Genomic DNA, 17,283 nt, shown 5'->3' with positions numbered 1-17,283 from the left:
CCCACTCTTCTAACAAAAGAGCAGCTTACAAACAATAAAAACCCAATATAAAAACAATAACCTTCCACCCTCCCCCAGCAACAATAAGGAATGAAACGAACTGCTTGATGAGTTCCAACCCACTTTAGGCTCCCCAGGCTTGTTGGCTGAACCAGATCTTCAGGCCTTGTGAAAGAGTGTCAAAGTGGGGACCAGTTTAATCTCTCCAGGGATGATGTTCCAAAGGGAGGGAGCTACCATGGAGAAGGCATCCCGACAGATGTAACTCCTTGGGAGACAGGACCCATAACGTTCCCTGCCTCCCCCTCTAGTGGGTTGGGTAGATGTAACTGGGAAAAAAACAGAGTCCTTCAGATAAACTGGTCCTAAGCCATGAAGGGCTTTAAAGTTGATATCAGCAGCTTGAATTGCACCTGGAAGCAAATCTGCAGCCAATGCAACTCCCTTATCTGAAGTAATACCAAAAAAGATGAGATAACAAGGATGTTGAGAAGTTGGGATTTGTTGATTACAGTAAAGTCCATCTGGTGGTCACTTGTGAAACTGCATGCCTTTGTTTTATATATTAAAATAAACATATTTATTTAAGGCAGGCTTTGCCCGCTGCCCCCATCATTATTTTCTGCACGCATAGTTTCATTTTAGAAGGTTTTTTGTAATATGTTTAAGGCATGTATTTATTGCTGAAAATATTGTTCTAAGATCTAAGGTAATAGGAAACCTGGCACTTCTGAAAGGGCTATTAATATCAGAACGAAAAAATCTTGTTTGTGTCCAACATCTGTCTTACCACTTACCAACAGGGATTCTTTCGTCGAACGATCCGCATGAAGCTAGAGTATGAAAAATGTGAGCGGAACTGTAAAATTCAGAAAAAGAACCGAAACAAGTGCCAGTACTGCCGCTTTCAGAAATGCCTTTCACTAGGCATGTCACACAATGGTGAGATCTCCCTCTTCTTGCTCTGGGTAGGGTTGAAGCATAGAGTTATAGTGAGATCAGTGGAATTATACATTTACTATAAAATTTAATAAGGAGTAGAAATTTTAGGAATGCCTCACTGGATAGATATATTTAAAGCATGGTTACCTTACAAATTATTTTAAAATACTTAAAAAAAATCACAGTAGCTAATAAATCAATATGAAATAAAACGAGCGCTAAAAGCTCAAATAAGATTTGAGCATAAAATAAAAATATGGCCCATGCATCCCAAAATAGTAGTCCCCAAAGGACAAAAGTCTATTTTCATTTCTAGAACAAAAACGGTTTCCCTATGAAATCTATATACAATTATTCTAAATAATTTAATTGCATGTCTTTGTTTCTTTTCTTAAAGCATTTTGAGAGAGTTTGGTGTGTTTCTGTATGTTGATGCCTATATTACATAAAGAAAAAAGACTAAATAAAAAAAAAATCCTAGGATATTTATATGAAGGTGCACAGTGATTTTAATGCAGGTTTGTTGCAACTAAGCAAAATTTGTATAGTCAGTGTCCAATTGGACAACTGTATGAGAATTCAGCAAATGCTGGCCCTCATTCAAGGTTAGATGGCACTGCAGTAAAAGCTCTGCTTTTGACTATGAAACGGTTAACATCGTACAATAATTTACATTATGTCCAAACTGTTGATATTGAACTGAAGACACATGAACTAACATTTGATCTCCTGATCCCGACTGGTATACGGCTGAAAGAATGATTGCATTTGCTTTAGAGCAGTAGGTAGTAATTTTCCTCCCAGGTTTGCCTGTGTGTAGCAATATGTTTGTACTGCTGTGCCATAAATTTGAAAATGCCTACTAACTCAGCCTTTCAGTCAGCACAAAAGCACCCATCCAGAAGAATGGAAAGTTTCTTTCCACCAAAAAGACATGCCTTTACTTGCCTGGAGAAGCCTGCTGACATAGGATATGCTACCTTGCACTCCTCATCAGCATTGTACTTGGGGAGGTAATTATCATTAACTGTGTCACCCTGCATGTGTTTACTTTTTTTGTAGAATGCCCTTAGAAAGGTATTGCTATATTTTTGGATTAAAATGAATTCATTTAAAATGAAGCTTTGTCTGGGAGCAGCAGGTGTGGGCATAGTAACTTGAACAGTAGATTAGAACCAGATGACCCCCATTCAAATCCCACTCAACCCATAATGTTCATTTATGACCTTGAGCTAAAGTCTGTCTCTCAGTCTAACATACTTCTCACAGCTGTTAGGGTGATAAATGAGGAACATTGTATATATTTTCCCTGGACTCTTTGAAGAAAAGATGGAATATAAACTGATATATTTATATTTGGCTTTTTCTATAATGTTATGTTACAAACAAAAAGCAGTTTTAAAAGACATGATGGCATGTTAATAAAAATAACTATTCTTAACCTTTTTAGCTCAAGGCTTTTAAGCCCCCTGCTTTGTTTTGTTTCTTTAGCCATTCGTTTTGGCCGCATGCCAGAAGCTGAAAAAAGGAAGTTAGTGGCAGGACTGACAGCTACTGAAATCAGCTGCCAGAACCAGCAGGTGGCTGATCTGAAAGTCTTTTCCAAGCACATCTACAATGCCTACCTGAAAAATTTCAACATGACCAAAAAGAAAGCACGAGGCATCTTAACTGGAAAAGCCAGTAGCACTCCTGTGAGTACCTCAATTCCAGAGGTTTACGTAGTGTATTAAACCAAGAAAGACATTCTTCTCAAAACAAATTAGTATATACCCATATTTTTTTTAAAAAATGCTATATTTTTAAACTGTGAGTAGTATTTAAAAGATTTACGTGAGATTGGCATGCTATATTTATAGATAGCAGTAATTAAATGAATTGCCAGCAACTTACATTCCAGTAAAAGATATATATTAAAACTGCAATTAAAACTTTTATCAATAGAAATCACCACAAATATTTGATAGAACTTAATAGAAGTCATATTTAGGTTTCAAAAGCTCCACAAAGAAACTTCACAGTTCTGTGAAAAATCCAAGATACATACTAATCAGACCTCTCATGAAAGGCTTTCCCACAGAGCAGAGCATCCCATGAAAACACTTCTGGGGCCCCACTCTTCTTACCTTCTGCCTATGGGAAATCCTAAGTATTCCCACCTGAGATGACTCCACAGGGTAGACTGATTCTACATGAAGAAGACAGTCTTCAAGTTACCTGAAAGTCAGATTTTTTTGAGCTTTAATAAAGACATAAATTGAATTTTAGTGTTATTATTTTTATATAATTCCATATAATAAAAAATAATGATGCCTTTCAACCTGGTTTGACTTATCTACATTTACCCGAAGAATCTGGTTCTCAGTTTGTACATTGTATTCTGTTTTGTAGAACAAAAAGGGAGGCTTTAAATGATCAGTAGTGTAAATAATAAGCATTGTCACACTGCCTTTGTGGCTACTGGTAGGTTTCTCAATACCAAATCCTAACTTTATATGTTGTTCTTCATAGCCTTTTGTGATTCATGACATGGATACCCTGTGGCAAGCTGAAAAGGGTCTGGTGTGGAAACAACTGATAAATGGGATGCCACCATACAAGGAGATTGGAGTTCATGTTTTTTACCGCTGCCAGTGTACATCAGTCGAGACCGTGCGGGAACTCACTGTATTTGCCAAGAGCATTCCTAGCTTCATCAGCCTTTATCTTAATGATCAAGTAACTCTCTTGAAATATGGGGTACACGAGGCCATCTTTGCTATGCTTGCCTCCATCATGAACAAGGATGGACTTCTGGTGGCCAATGGCAATGCTTTTGTGACACGCGAATTCTTGCGCAGCTTGCGCAAGCCCTTCAGCGAAATCATGGAGCCCAAATTTGAATTTGCTGTGAAGTTCAATGCCCTGGAGTTAGATGATAGTGACTTGTCTCTGTTTGTAGCTGCCATCATCTTGTGTGGAGGTGAGAGATTAGAAAAACATTGAGCAAGGGGGAAAGGTAATTCATTTTTAGCAAGAGATCACATTCAGAGCATTTGATAAATCATTCTCTGTCAGTTTATGTCACAATAATGGGTAGCAGTTTCACAGTGTATAATTTTAATTATGTCAGAAATCTATTAGATACCATTCAAAACTTTCCTGCTATTAATATGGTAATAAAATGAGAGTAATATGTGTGGATATAAAATCAATTTAATATTACTGATATTAAATTTAACAGTATGATAGGATGAGTAAAAATATTATCAAACAATTTTATTCAATACTAATCAAAATTGTATTACAGTCACAGACCAGCATATATTTACTACTAAATTTATTTGGCAGATCCTGCGTTTCCTCCAAAAATTCAAAACATCATATATAACATTTTCTCCTCAAGTTTTTCCATACAATAACATCCTAGCAAGATGGCCAAAATACCCAACTGAATTTTCATTACTAAGGGTAAACCTAGGTCTTCTCACTTCTAAAATGTACTGCTATGTGTATTGCTACTGATGTGAAATTAATATAGTGTAGTCCAATCATTTAATTATTGTACATTTTGGCTGTCATTCTATTGCAGAATCTTAATTGTGCTATAACCAGACTGTAATAACTGAACTAAGAATCCTTAACCTTTTATCTCACTATTTTCTGAATAATATGAGGAAAAACCCCATAATTTCACTATGTATAATGAATTGGTATAATTTGGAAATTTCTGTTAATTATAAGAATGATTATGGCATTTTATCCAATGCCTAAGTAATGTCCAATTTTGTATGTTATTCCAAATTTAGTCTCTAATCACATATAATTCTTGGACTTACTTGGAATTGGTTAAATTTAATGTTAATACTATGGAAAAGTGAATTAAAAATAAAAGTTTTAAGAAGAAAGTGATACAGAGCATCACCTAAGGTTTAAAAATTTCCTTCTTGTGTGCTTCTATGGAAAACTACTGGTTGTAACAAGATCCCCGGAAGCTTCAAAAGGAGACTCTTGATAAGGACTATAATAGAAAAACTTGACTTTTAACAAAATAAAGAATAAGACAAAAGAAATGGAAGTAATAAGCAAAGAATTTAAGTCGGAGCTTCAAAATGTGAGAGAGATGCTTAAAGAAAGAATGAGATTGGTGGAGTTAATGCTGAGTAAAAGTAATGGCATTGCAATGGAAGAACAAAGGGAGAAAAATAACAGTTTTGATGAGCACGAAGAACAAGGATCACTGTCAAAGGATATAAAAGGATGTAAAACAGACATCAACATTATAGACAATAAATAAAAGATACAAGACCCTCAAGACTAAGAAGAAGGGAATATATAAGAAGAAACTCCAAAAAAGAGAACTGAAAAGGGGGGGAGGAGAAACATGGCTGATAGGCAGCGGGAAATAAAAATAAAACTAGAAGGAAAAAAGAAGAAAGACTGCGGAAACTTAGAAAAGGGAAACCTAGCCAAAATTATGAGATTCAGAGATAAAGATTAGGGATTGTATAAGGGGGATACCACATGGGAATGTATATTGGCATTTAGTTTTAATATTTGTTGGAAATTATTTTAGGATTATATAATTATATATATATAACTGTATATAAAGTGTGCTGTTATGAACCCCAACATTGGAGGATTAAAACGGGAATGGAAATGTATTAAAATATATAGATAAATTTTGGATAAGTGGGAAGGAAGAAAAATATGATTATGATTAATGATTATAAGAAAAGTAAAGATGAAATGAGTTATATTAAGAAGCTATTTTAGCAATTTCAGGTAGGATATTTTAATATATGTTTTAAAATATACAGTTGATTATTTAATATTAATATGTTTAAAGTTGGGGAATGAATTATTAAATCAGATAGATTGAGGGGATATACCATTTAGATCCTAAATATATTGGTTTTTATTTTTACCCTTTTTAGATTGTTTATAATATAATTGGCTTAGGGAAAATTAAGGATAATGATGATGAGTAATGTTAAATAAAATAGGTGGTAAGCTGAAAATGGAAATAATAGGGGATAAAGAACTGGGAATTTATATTTGGATGACATATTGATATTGAATTAATGGATTAAAATATGAAATTTATTTAAAGATGAGTGGAATGAATAATGATATGTGATGATATAAGATTGGTAGAAATGAAAGTATGATTATGTACAAGTGTTATAATCTGGAATCACGTTGCTCACGTAAAGAGATGTGTAAAAATTAAAAAATTAAAAACTTTTTGGAAAAAAAATAGAATGAGTATAGCTATAACGGTAGAGGAAAATTATCTTTTAGAGGGAGAAAACTATTCCCATCATCTTCAATCAGCTAAGGTATCATATTGCTTATCTTTAAAGGAAATGATAGCTTTTAGATGCTCGTTTATAGAAAAAGAAAATGAATTTTACTGTAGGGAACTTGTTTGTAATAGTGATAACATAGTTTTTTTTAAAAAAAAAACCTTTCATAAAAGAAGTCTAAGATGATTTTTTAAAAATTCTAAATATTTATTCCTCCATGAAAAAATAATGGATGGAGTACACAGAGTCATACTTTTGTGTTTTGTTATTTTGCTTGAAATTGATTTTGTTCTTAAATATTGATGGTTTTCCCCAATTTCTCTGCCATCTTTTATATTCAACATCATTATGATTTTGTCCCTGAGGCTGTAGATATGCTGTAGATAAGTCTAGGAGAGGATGTTTAATATCAGTTAATGTTCCTCTATGAAAGAAACTCCCTGAGCATGATATTGTGGAACAAGATAGTCTGACATTTATTTCTTATATATTCCTGAGGAAAAAAATATAAAAATATTGAGAAAAATAAGTCACAAAGTCAAATGTTTTATAAATAACTCGCTGTGTTTCTTTTCTTGTAGACCGCCCTGGCCTAATGAATGTTAAACAAGTAGAGGCGATACAGGACAATATTCTCCAAGCTCTTGAGTTCCATCTACAAGCTAATCACCCAGACATTCAATACCTCTTTCCTAAGTTGCTGCAAAAAATGGCTGACTTGAGACAGTTAGTGACTGAGCATGCACAATTGGTGCAGAAGATCAAAAAGACTGAGACAGAGACTTCTCTGCACCCTCTCTTACAGGAAATCTACAAGGACATGTACTGAGGAGCTTTTATTTATCAGATAGGTGAAAGCCATGGAATCCAGCAAATGCTTGTATATTAGCAAAGAAATCCCTGCGTCTTCCATTTCTTTACTAGAATTACTTTTACTAGATGATTGATCTATGCTGCATATGGTGGCTTATAGTAGAAAATTGGAAATTTACCACTGGGTATAGACCAGAGGGCTTCCATTAACATACACTAAATGAAACTAACATACACTAAATGAAACTTGTTGCTACAGTTCAACTCTTAGCATTATTCCAGAGCTGCTATGGTATTTATATACACTCTGTACTTGAATTGTTATATTAGATAACATGAATTGTGCCCAATTCAGGCAAGCAGTACCTTCAATTGGCAGGTACAGAAATAGCACTTCATCACAATCCTGTTACATGTTATTTTTATATTTCAAAAATTTTGGCTGGCCCTAAGTATAAATTATGGGATATTACAAGGAAATTATGTGAATATATAAATTTCCCAAAGAAATAGTGTTGCCTGAAGAGTACGAACACTCCTTTTAGAAATTCTTTTATTGGAAAGGCCTTTAGTTTTCAACCTCAGTGCACAAAAATAGATAATGTGTTCTGGCTGAAAGGGTTGTCTTCCACATGGGTTTTTACATGCCTCTGCTTATTCTATACTGCAGATTGTTGAAGCTCTTCATGAATTAGTTCAAGGCTCTTCAACCTTGGCAAGTTTAAGACATGGACTTCAACTCCCAGAATTCCTGAGCTAACATGATTGGAGGAGGAATTCTGGGAGTTGAAGTCCACAAGTCTTAAAGCTGTCAAGTTTGAAGACCCCTGATTTACTATAATGCTTGCTTATTTACATAGAAAAGTGGGCTTTCCTCTCTCTCTCTGTTCAGGTACTCACCTGAGAAAAAAAGAATCATTCTGATCACTTGAGTACTTCACTTTTGGGGAGGGGAGAATACAGTGTAAGAAAGATTTTAAAAGGCAGCAGTCAGATTCTTGTGAAATCGGGGTGATTTATGGATGGTAAATAGTGAATAGTATTTTATTTTTTGATCTGTGGTGCAACCTCTTATCATGTCCTTTCCAAGGGGAGGATTCTTACTAATTGCACTTGTGTCTTTCCCACAAGCACAAACACATTATACCCTTTCATAATCAGTAATTAGGAATACAGGTAGTCCTTGATTTACAACCACAATTGGGACCAGGGTTTCTATTACTAAGCGAGGCAGTTGTTCAGTGAGTTGTGCCTGATTTTACAACTTTTTGCCACAATTAAGTCAGTCATTACAGTCAATAAGTGAATCAGGCAGTCATTAAGTGAATCTGGCTTCCCTCATTGAGTTTCCTTGTTGGAAGCTGGCTGGGAAGGTTGTAAATGGCTGTCACATGACCCTGGAACAATGCCACTGTTGTAAATGCATGCCAGTTGCCAAGCCCCTAGATTTTAATCATGTGAACATGAGGATGCTGTAACCGTCATAACTGCAAGGCCTGGTCATAAGTTATTTCTTCAGTGCTATTGTAAATTCAAACACTCACTGAAGGAATGGTTGTACGTCAAGGACAACTTAATTGTGTTATGGTAAGTATTCTGTGTTCAGAAAACATTTAACAATTATTTCTCAATGGGTCTTATAAAAGATTCACGACAATTTAATATTTCTCAAGCATTTGAATTGGGTTACAATACAATTTTGGCTCCTTTTTCTTTCATGATTGTTCCTGCTTTATTCCATAGGTGTGCCAGATAACTCTTGCTAATATAATTCATCAGCATATTTCTTCTTTACTATAGAAGATTCTTTGGGTGTGAGGATTTTATTGTCACATTGATGTGCCAGTGATATGGAATCATTATGCCTACACCAAGTAATGTGAATTTTGTTGGATTTCTTTCTTTGGTAACTTCCAATGTGTCCTGACTGAGTGCAGAATAGATCAACATGTTGGTTAAATGTGGCATTAAGAGCACTGTCATGTAATTGTGGTAATGTTTTTCTTGCTACATTGTTAAATGGATTCTTAACTTTCAGAGAAGAAAAACTATTATAAAAACAACCATGAATACCAAAAATAGTATATATACACACGTACAGTATACAGCACAGAATTTTAGATGATGCAAAAATTGCTTAAATTGGCTGGTTGTCCTGACATTTTAGCTCAAATCATGTAGATTTTCTGCTTGTTCTGCATAATACTTTAGATTTTCATTTCTGGATTTGGATATAGAAATTTACAAAGAACTTTCAGTCTTAATTCATGATACTAATAAGTAACAATATTTTCAAACTAACTTTTTTTAAAAGTGCCACCATTCTTTGGGGGAAGGGGCAAATGAAGCAGTGTTTAGCAAGAGCTTTACATGGAGGAAGCTTCCAAACAGGGGCGTCAAACTCATGGCATCACATTGTTGTCACGTGATGTATCACAACTTTTTCCCCCTTCACTTAACCGGGGGTGGGCGTAGCCAGTGTGTGACACATCCAGCCCTTGGGCTGCGAGTTTGACACTTGAGTTAAAAAGAGCCATGAGACAAGTGATAAACCTATGCCACTGCCTTGGTGCCACTGCCAGCTTCTGTTTAAAGGTAGGACTTGGAAAGAGAGACATCTGATATCCTGGAGTACTACTGATAATCACTGTATACAGTACTGAGATAGGCAACTGTCTGTTTTGCCTCATTAGTTTGATTATTTAGCTATCCTAGCCAATTAATATTCCATTATGACTCATAATATATCGTTTGGTCGATCCAGAGGTTGGGTATCTTTTTTATTTTAATAAACAAATGCTTTTTTTTAAAAAAAAGATCTTGAAACAAATACCCTGTTTCTCCAACAATACAGCCTCCCCCAATAGGAAGTCTCAACATGTTTTATAGGCATGAAATGAAATTATACCCCTCCCCCCAAATTAAGGCCTATATTAAAACATGCAAAATGGGGGGGAATGGTGGGGGGGGCTTGCTGTTAGGAAGTACTTTTGTTGCACACCAGGATATGGTGCTGCCTGTGTTGACCCCAATACGAAGTGCCCCACCAATGCCGAGGTCAACATCCAAGCCATCGCCGCCCGCCCGAAGATGCAAGGTGGGGGGTGAATTAAGTCACCCCCAGAAAGATGGCCTAGCCATTTTTTCGGGACTCAAAAAAAAATAAGACCCAGCCTTATATGAGGAACACGGTAATTAAATGGAAATTTGAATTGGACAACCGTGTTGCTTAAATTTTATTATAATCTAGATCAGGGGTGTCAAACATATCAGGACTTTTTTCCCCTTTGCGAAACCGGGTGTGGGTGTGGCCAGCCCGTGATGCATCCTGCCTGCGGGCTGTGAGTTTGACAGCCCTGATCTATGTAATTTACTACCAACTTTTTAACAAAAATCAGAATGTATTTTGCAAGCTGTGGAATACTCTTGCAGCCAAAGCACATTTTTGAATAATAGACTTATGTTTAACAACTTGCCTCATAGATGCATCTAGTTAAGATTTCTGATTAGATTGATGAAGTTAGTGAAAAATGGATCAATAATTTTCTCTATTTTATGTCTGGTTGCAGAAAGTATTTTCCTTGCTAGAAATACATTTTTAAAAATATTGATCCTTTCTTTGCCAGCCACCCTAAAAATCCAGACAACTAGACCTGTAGGAGACAGGTAAAATATCTTTTGCTGGTGGTAATGCTTTAAAATATTTAAAGGACCGTGTACACATCTGTGCAGAAATAAATTATTTGTAGATTGTTTTGCAGCCATAATATTCCTCAGTTACCTTTTTTGCTTCAAATATTTTTTCCTTGTGTTCCAATTTCAGACTGCCCAATACTATAGTGCTGTTTTTCTATAGTTGAACCCATAATAAAGAATCCTTTGTGATTTTCATGCATAGGATAGTTCCATTAATCAATTTGACATGATATCTACCATGTATTAGTAGCCAGAATGTTGTTTTCCTTACTAACTTAAAGAGAAGCAAGGTCACTTCTTCCAACTTAGCACAGATGTACAGCATTTGCTTTTGTTGTATTTCTATTTCCAGAATGAAATAAGTGGGAAGTTCTACCTCTATCTTGCAGGAGTGATATGAAATGTGTTTTATTGGGAGAATTCATGTTTTAGGAGCCACAGGTGGGCAAATCACTAAAAGAATGGCTTGTAATTTTTATATTTCAGCATCTGCCTTAGGCCTTCATTTTAGCCACTCTTACTGAAGGTCTCTTTTCCTTGCATCTTACTGTTCTTCAGGAGATGCAGGACAAATATTTGCAGCACTAGAAGAGTGTACCTTTTTTTTTTTTTTTTGCGGAGAAGTATGATGGCAGAACAATGTAGCAATCCTCAAACTGAAATGTATATTTTTGCTAGAAGTTCAAATTTCAGATGTTTTAAAACAAATAGGGACTGACAATATAAACAATAGAAATAAATATTTAAGAAACAATTACAATGTAGCTTTTCTTTTATCTACTTCTAACTTTAGCTTCCCTGAGGACATAGATTAATTTTTCTATTACAAATTTCACTGAAACGCTGAACAGTATCTCTCAGTCACAATGTATTATGCAATTTTGAGTAATGGTAATTTTTAAAATCTTTTTAGGACAAAATACATTTCTGGTCATTGGGTTCTTCATTTGTTTTATGCTGAATGTGAATCTTTAAAAAAATACTGTATTTAAACTGAAATAGAAGCATACTGAAACAGAAAAGCAAATTTAAGATACACTTTTGGAAGTACAAATATAAAAATTATTAATTTAGTCTCTAGCATTAATTTGGACTTTCAGGTATCTTTGCTTCCCTATATGCAAATATCATGAAATGCCATTAGTTTCAGAATCTTGTGTTTATACACATAGATCAATTTGTATGTATAAAGCAGCCTTCAGTAACCCACAAGAGACTGTCAGCGTGACATGCTGTTAATCCAAACCACAACATTTAATTACTTTGTGTGGACTTTGTTCAGTTCAGTACACATGGTCTTAGGCTGAACTAACTACAATTTGAGCTCAGACTTAAGAGCTGATAGGTAGGATGCTAACAAAAAATTCCAAAAAAGTACTTGTACAAATGATATTTCATTGAGCAAAGTAGGTTATACTTCTGAGAAAAGATACGTGGGATTTCAGTGCATGATTCTACATAGTTATGCAGGTTATTTCATTTTTTTTAAATTATAATTTTATTTGTGAAACAAAAGAAAAGACATTTAAAAACAGTGAAAAACTATTTTCAAAGTCTTTCAACATGACATAACCTGGTGCAGGTTATTTCATGTTGAAAGACTTTGAGAATAGTGCTTCATACATATAAAATACTTCAGTTTTCATTTTAATAAGACTAGCTTGGCAGCGGATCTTTATCTAACTGGATAAATGGGGCCTTAACAGGAACTCTTCAATCCCTTCTAGCTTAAGCAGTTGTTCATGATTGCTTTATGAAATCCATTGCTTCGGATACATGAAAATGATTGTTACATAAGTTAAATTAACTTCTAAGAAATGTCCAGGACTCCTGTGTTAGTGTTTAACAATGCTCCTTTTTAAATTTTGAACTCAAACTTACAGTGCTTGTAGCTGTTTCACATAATACCAAAAAGCATACATAACATAGCTACTGTATCTTCCCACATTGCATAATCTGATATTGAAATATACAGTGATCTATTAGTATGTACCATATTCATTGGAAATATGCATTGGCTCTATGGGAGCTGTTTCTCAAAAAAAAAAAAAATTAAGGAAGCATGAGGGGACAAAAATAAATAATGGAGAAAGGTAATATTTTAGCTTATTGGTGAGTAAGGAAAGATGTCCCTGCAGATTTTACTCCGCTAGTCATTGCCAACTATATGGGGCGGTGTTCATCTCCATTTCAAGGCCATGCTGTCCAAAGACATTTCTACGGTCATATGGGCAGCATGATGTCATGGAACACTTTCCTTCCCACCAAAACAATACTTACTTATCTACTTGCATTTGCATGCTTTCAAACTGGGCAGGAGCTAGGCAAAGACAGGCACTCACACCTGTCACATGATGCTGTCAGGTCTTGAACCCCGGCTGTTGGCTTCACAACCAGAAAGCCTAGCGTCTCAACTGCTGAGCCATTGTGCTGCCTTTTTGGTGAGTAGAGTAACCCATACCCAGTTAAAATAGACCTTTATGCATAGAACCCAAGTGCATGCTGATTTAATAGGGAATATAATTAATATATTAAGAAATACATTAATAAGAAACTTACTTTCCCACATTCCCATTCTCATCTCATAATGAATTATTCAAAATAGTGCCTATAAAGTCTTTGAAAAGTAATGGTAGCAAGAGAAAGAAATGATAGGACCAAATGTTTCCATGTGTATCAACCTATTGCTATGAATACATTTCATTATTTTTCAGTAGGCCGAGGAAGAATGAATAGTATGTGTAGTCTGCTTCTTTTTGCACAGTCTAAGGAATAAGCTGACTGGTTTTCAGTGGAATAGCTCAATCTGATGAACAACTTTTGCATTCTTCTATTGGTTGGTAACAGAAAGAACTGACTGGTTGATGCTATTTCTTGTTTTCATCAAGAGTTGTCAGAAGTGAAGGACCGTATGACTAATTTGCAAATGCTTTGAAGTAATTTGGGAATGGAAACAGTACCATGTAGAGATGTCCTAATTGTCCAGGATGTGTTCTCTTAAAGATTATTCTGAACAACTGAAGATATAAATAGTAATTACAGACATGAATAAACACTACTGACTAGCTGCTAAACATGGCATTTCTATAAGTTCCTATCTAGACAGTGTTCTTGTATTTTTAAAGATCCTGAAACTGGAAGCATTTCATAGATTTTCTTCAGCAACTTTAACAACGGTTGAATAAGATCAGTATTATTCCTGTAGCAGGTAGAAGTTGGAAGAATGTACTTAGTGACACGTTAGATTTGAACCTGAAAATATCTTATGAACTAAGTCACATTCTCCCAGTTATGTATGCATACGTCTATACCCCAAAATTAACATGCTTACCTTCCAGACGTGCTTGTAGCATTTTGAGTACAAAAACGTGCCTTAAGAATGCTAAGTCTTGTGATATGCAAGTTTTGAACTGGAAGTTTCTAATTCATCTTAGCTTTATCATGTGTGCTGATAAATTCACACCACGAATATAACTACAGCTGAGGTCTCACATGTTTTGAATCCTAGCAATTTGACTATGTTAAATATATGATTGCTTTGCTTTCTCCTGCCATATTTTAGCAGTCTAACATCCTAAGTTTATTTGTTTCTGTCAAGAGAGCATTGAATCCACGTAATGTTTGATTATTTATAAATGTGCAACAAATGCATCCTAAAACAGCACCATTGCAGGATATACTACAGGGAATGATCTAATCTAGTTTCAAGTATTCATTCAAACTGCCTCTCTCAAAAACATATACTTTTTACCAATCAAATCAGAGAAAACCAGAGAAACTATTCTATTTATGCCAATCAAGATAACTGGAAACATTGACAGATTTAGAAACATTGAAATACAAAATGCTGTTACTGCAGAACTACATAAATAGGAATAAAATAAAAAGTCAATCTTATTTGGAATCAACTTAAAAGACATGAAAAATGCGTTCAACCTTTCACGACCCAGCTGCTTGTAAGAGGGTCTGTGAGGATCATCTTTTATTTCAAAAGACTCAGCAATTATGCTAGCTTCTAGAGATGGATTGAAATGATGTCAGAAAAATAGTATTTCTATCCACATTGGAATTTGGGTAGAATCTTTAAGTAGTTTGTGGTTCATTTAGAAGCTTTGCAAAGGGCTTCTAGTGTCTTCAAAAAGTAATTTTAAAACAAAAGCTACCATTCAGAGAGAGAGACAGAGAGAGACTGTGAATAAATTGTTTAAGATCCTTAAACAGACAAGGTCTTTATGTTGCATTCATCCTATAGAAATCTACTGGAAGTACAAACTAGATTATTTTATTTTGGTAATCTTGTGTTTCAACGTTTTGTTCTTTGTTTTCCTCTTTCCCATCCCCACCCCAGGAAATGATGGCAGTGTTGCATTATATCTCTTGACTAGAGCTAAGAGTCATTACCTAAAAGCTCTTGTATATTTTTAATAAAACAAAAGAGATATTCTGGAACATTTTAATGACTCATTTATTCCACCCTTAACCTTATGTTCATTCATATTCAATTTTATTATCAACTGTGACCATTGTGAGTCAACATTAAAGATCATAATTTGTATTTTCCCACAAGATGCATTTCAGTTGCGAAAATACAAGTTTCATGGTTGATTAAAAGAGGTATATTAAGGTTTATCCCATAATTATTTTTGAGTATCAAATGAAACATTTCAGACACTGAATACTTATTTTATATTCAGTACTATTCTTAAATATTTAAAACAATATACTGGGTTTTCTTGGTTCATTTATCTTCCTTTGCTAAGCTTCCTGCTTTGCCAACAACCTTCATAGACTTGCTCAGCCCTATTTTCCTTTCCGCTAACCTCATGTTTTCAAAATGTACGATTAGCTATATTTTCTTGGTGGTAGATTTAATCTATCACAATAATAGGTAATAGGTACAAAGATTAAAGAGGCTTTTTCATTGTCTCCCTCTAATCGATATATGCCAGCAATGCCCCTCTATATTTTATGTAGAATGGTGCAAACCTTGCGCAAAAGATTAACACAAATTTGCCATCAGGCCTCAGAACAAAGAAAGTAATATAGCATTTATACCTCCCTTAAAGTAACCATTTTGGGAGCAAATGAAGCTTTAATACTATCATTGAATGGGAGGTTGCCATCAAAATGTTGCATCAACTTCAGTATCAAGCTTGTGACTTCTAATACAATTAGGAAAGATGCTACCAAAACCTTAATGGGTTTTTGCCACCATAAAGTAATACAACTGTCCTACAGTGTGTGTTATTATCACCATACCTCGTTCATTCATTTCAAATGCCTGCCCACCTCAAATTCATGATTCTGGGCAACTAATACTGTTTAAAATATTTAAAAACAAAACTATAACATATATAGCAGCTCAGAAAAACCAACATAGCCCCGATAGGGACTTAGGCACACATCTGGGGGATTGAAGACAAAAACCAGATTTTCAAGGCCTTAAAAAAAATCAACAGGATTGTGGTAAGTCTGATCTCCAGAGGGCAGATGATACAATCAAAAAGCCTCTTCTAGGATTCTGCCACGACACACCCTGACCGACAAGATCTGGGGCAAGCCTGACCTGTTGGATCTAACATAGCAGGTAGATACTGTACAATCATAAGCAGATGGTCCCACAAATAACTTAATCATGTAGAGCAGAGGTCTCCAAACTTGGCAACTAAGACTTGCGGACTTCAACTCCCAGAATTCAGCAGGTTGTGACCTCAGCCAGATAGCTGGCTGAGGAATTCTGAGAGTTGGAAGTCCGCAAGTCTTAAAAGTTGCCAAGTTTGGGGGCCCCTGATGTAGGGCTTTAAAGGCAATAATTGCACCTTGATTGAATTTGGAAGCATACTGGTGAACCAATGCAGTTCATGAAATCTATGCTAAAAATTGTGTGTGTTGAATTCAAATTTATAGGACTAATATGAGTAATGAACACCTACATAATGTACTGGGATTACGAAGAAGATGCTCCAAAGTTTTTGAAGTGATGGCTAACTGCAAAATATTTGGCAGATTCAACTTTTAGAGGTTCACACTTGTATTTTGCTTCCATTCTCTGCCATCTCACTGATGAGACGGGTTAAGCAGCTTAATCACTAATTCTTTCGAAAACGACTATGCCTTGATTGTCTATAAGAGATTGTCTTATCTGTATTGTGCTACTTCCTCTCGCTGATCCCTGCTGTAATCCTGGTTATACTGTACCAGTATTGCCTTAAAAGTAGCTATTTTTGAAAGAAATCTATTACTACTGTATTTTATTTTGCCTAATCTGTACATAAAATTGTAACACAATATTTTTGCTTGAAAACAAACCTATTTGCGACCTATTTTATTGTAATTTGGATTTTGCTTGGTAAAAGCCGACTAAAGCTAGCTAACTACTCCTCTACTAAACTTCATGTCAGTAAATAGGACTTGAGAACAACAGAAGTTCAGGATGGACGAACCCCACTCGTAAACACAATCACCATATGCCTCCTATGCAGAACACGCCTGGAGTACCTGCTGAACGATTTATCTTGCCTATCTCTTGCTCGCTGAGATGCCG

General features: G+C 35.2%; 1 protein-coding gene and 1 long non-coding RNA gene across 7 annotated transcripts in view; one reads left to right on the top strand and one right to left on the bottom strand.

The window, feature by feature from the left end:
* The window catches only part of PPARD (peroxisome proliferator activated receptor delta), a 44,182-nt gene extending 32,689 nt beyond the window's left edge, over positions 1–11,493 (top strand). For 4 of the 6 annotated variants that reach the window (XM_087929552.1, XM_087929551.1, XM_087929550.1 and 1 more), the window contains 4 exons: positions 804–942; positions 2,434–2,636; positions 3,454–3,904; positions 6,812–9,846. In XM_087929552.1, the coding sequence (XP_087785678.1) occupies positions 804–942; positions 2,434–2,636; positions 3,454–3,904; positions 6,812–7,059 (1,041 nt within the window). In that variant the 3' untranslated portion in view covers positions 7,060–9,846. Of the gene's footprint in view, positions 1–803; positions 943–2,433; positions 2,637–3,453; positions 3,905–6,811 lie in introns of all 6 variants that reach the window. The other 2 variants (XM_026719959.2, XM_026719958.2) reach the window with 1 other exon arrangement.
* On the bottom strand, positions 3,141–17,256 carry LOC148126101 (uncharacterized). The gene is made up of 3 exons (XR_015742825.1): positions 17,238–17,256; positions 16,673–16,723; positions 3,141–3,159 (listed from the first exon to the last, which is right to left on the bottom strand). It is a non-coding gene; the product is annotated as an uncharacterized LOC148126101 (long non-coding RNA).
* Between the last annotated feature and the right edge of the window lie 27 nt (positions 17,257–17,283).

The sequence above is a fragment of the Pseudonaja textilis genome, chromosome 3 (assembly GCF_049901715.1).
Source record: "Pseudonaja textilis isolate UNSWEBS1 chromosome 3, rPseTex1.2, whole genome shotgun sequence".
NCBI classification, from domain to species: Eukaryota; Metazoa; Chordata; class Lepidosauria; order Squamata; family Elapidae; genus Pseudonaja; species Pseudonaja textilis.
Note: the sequence above shows the minus strand (reverse complement) of the source record. Positions and strands in the feature narration are given on the sequence as shown.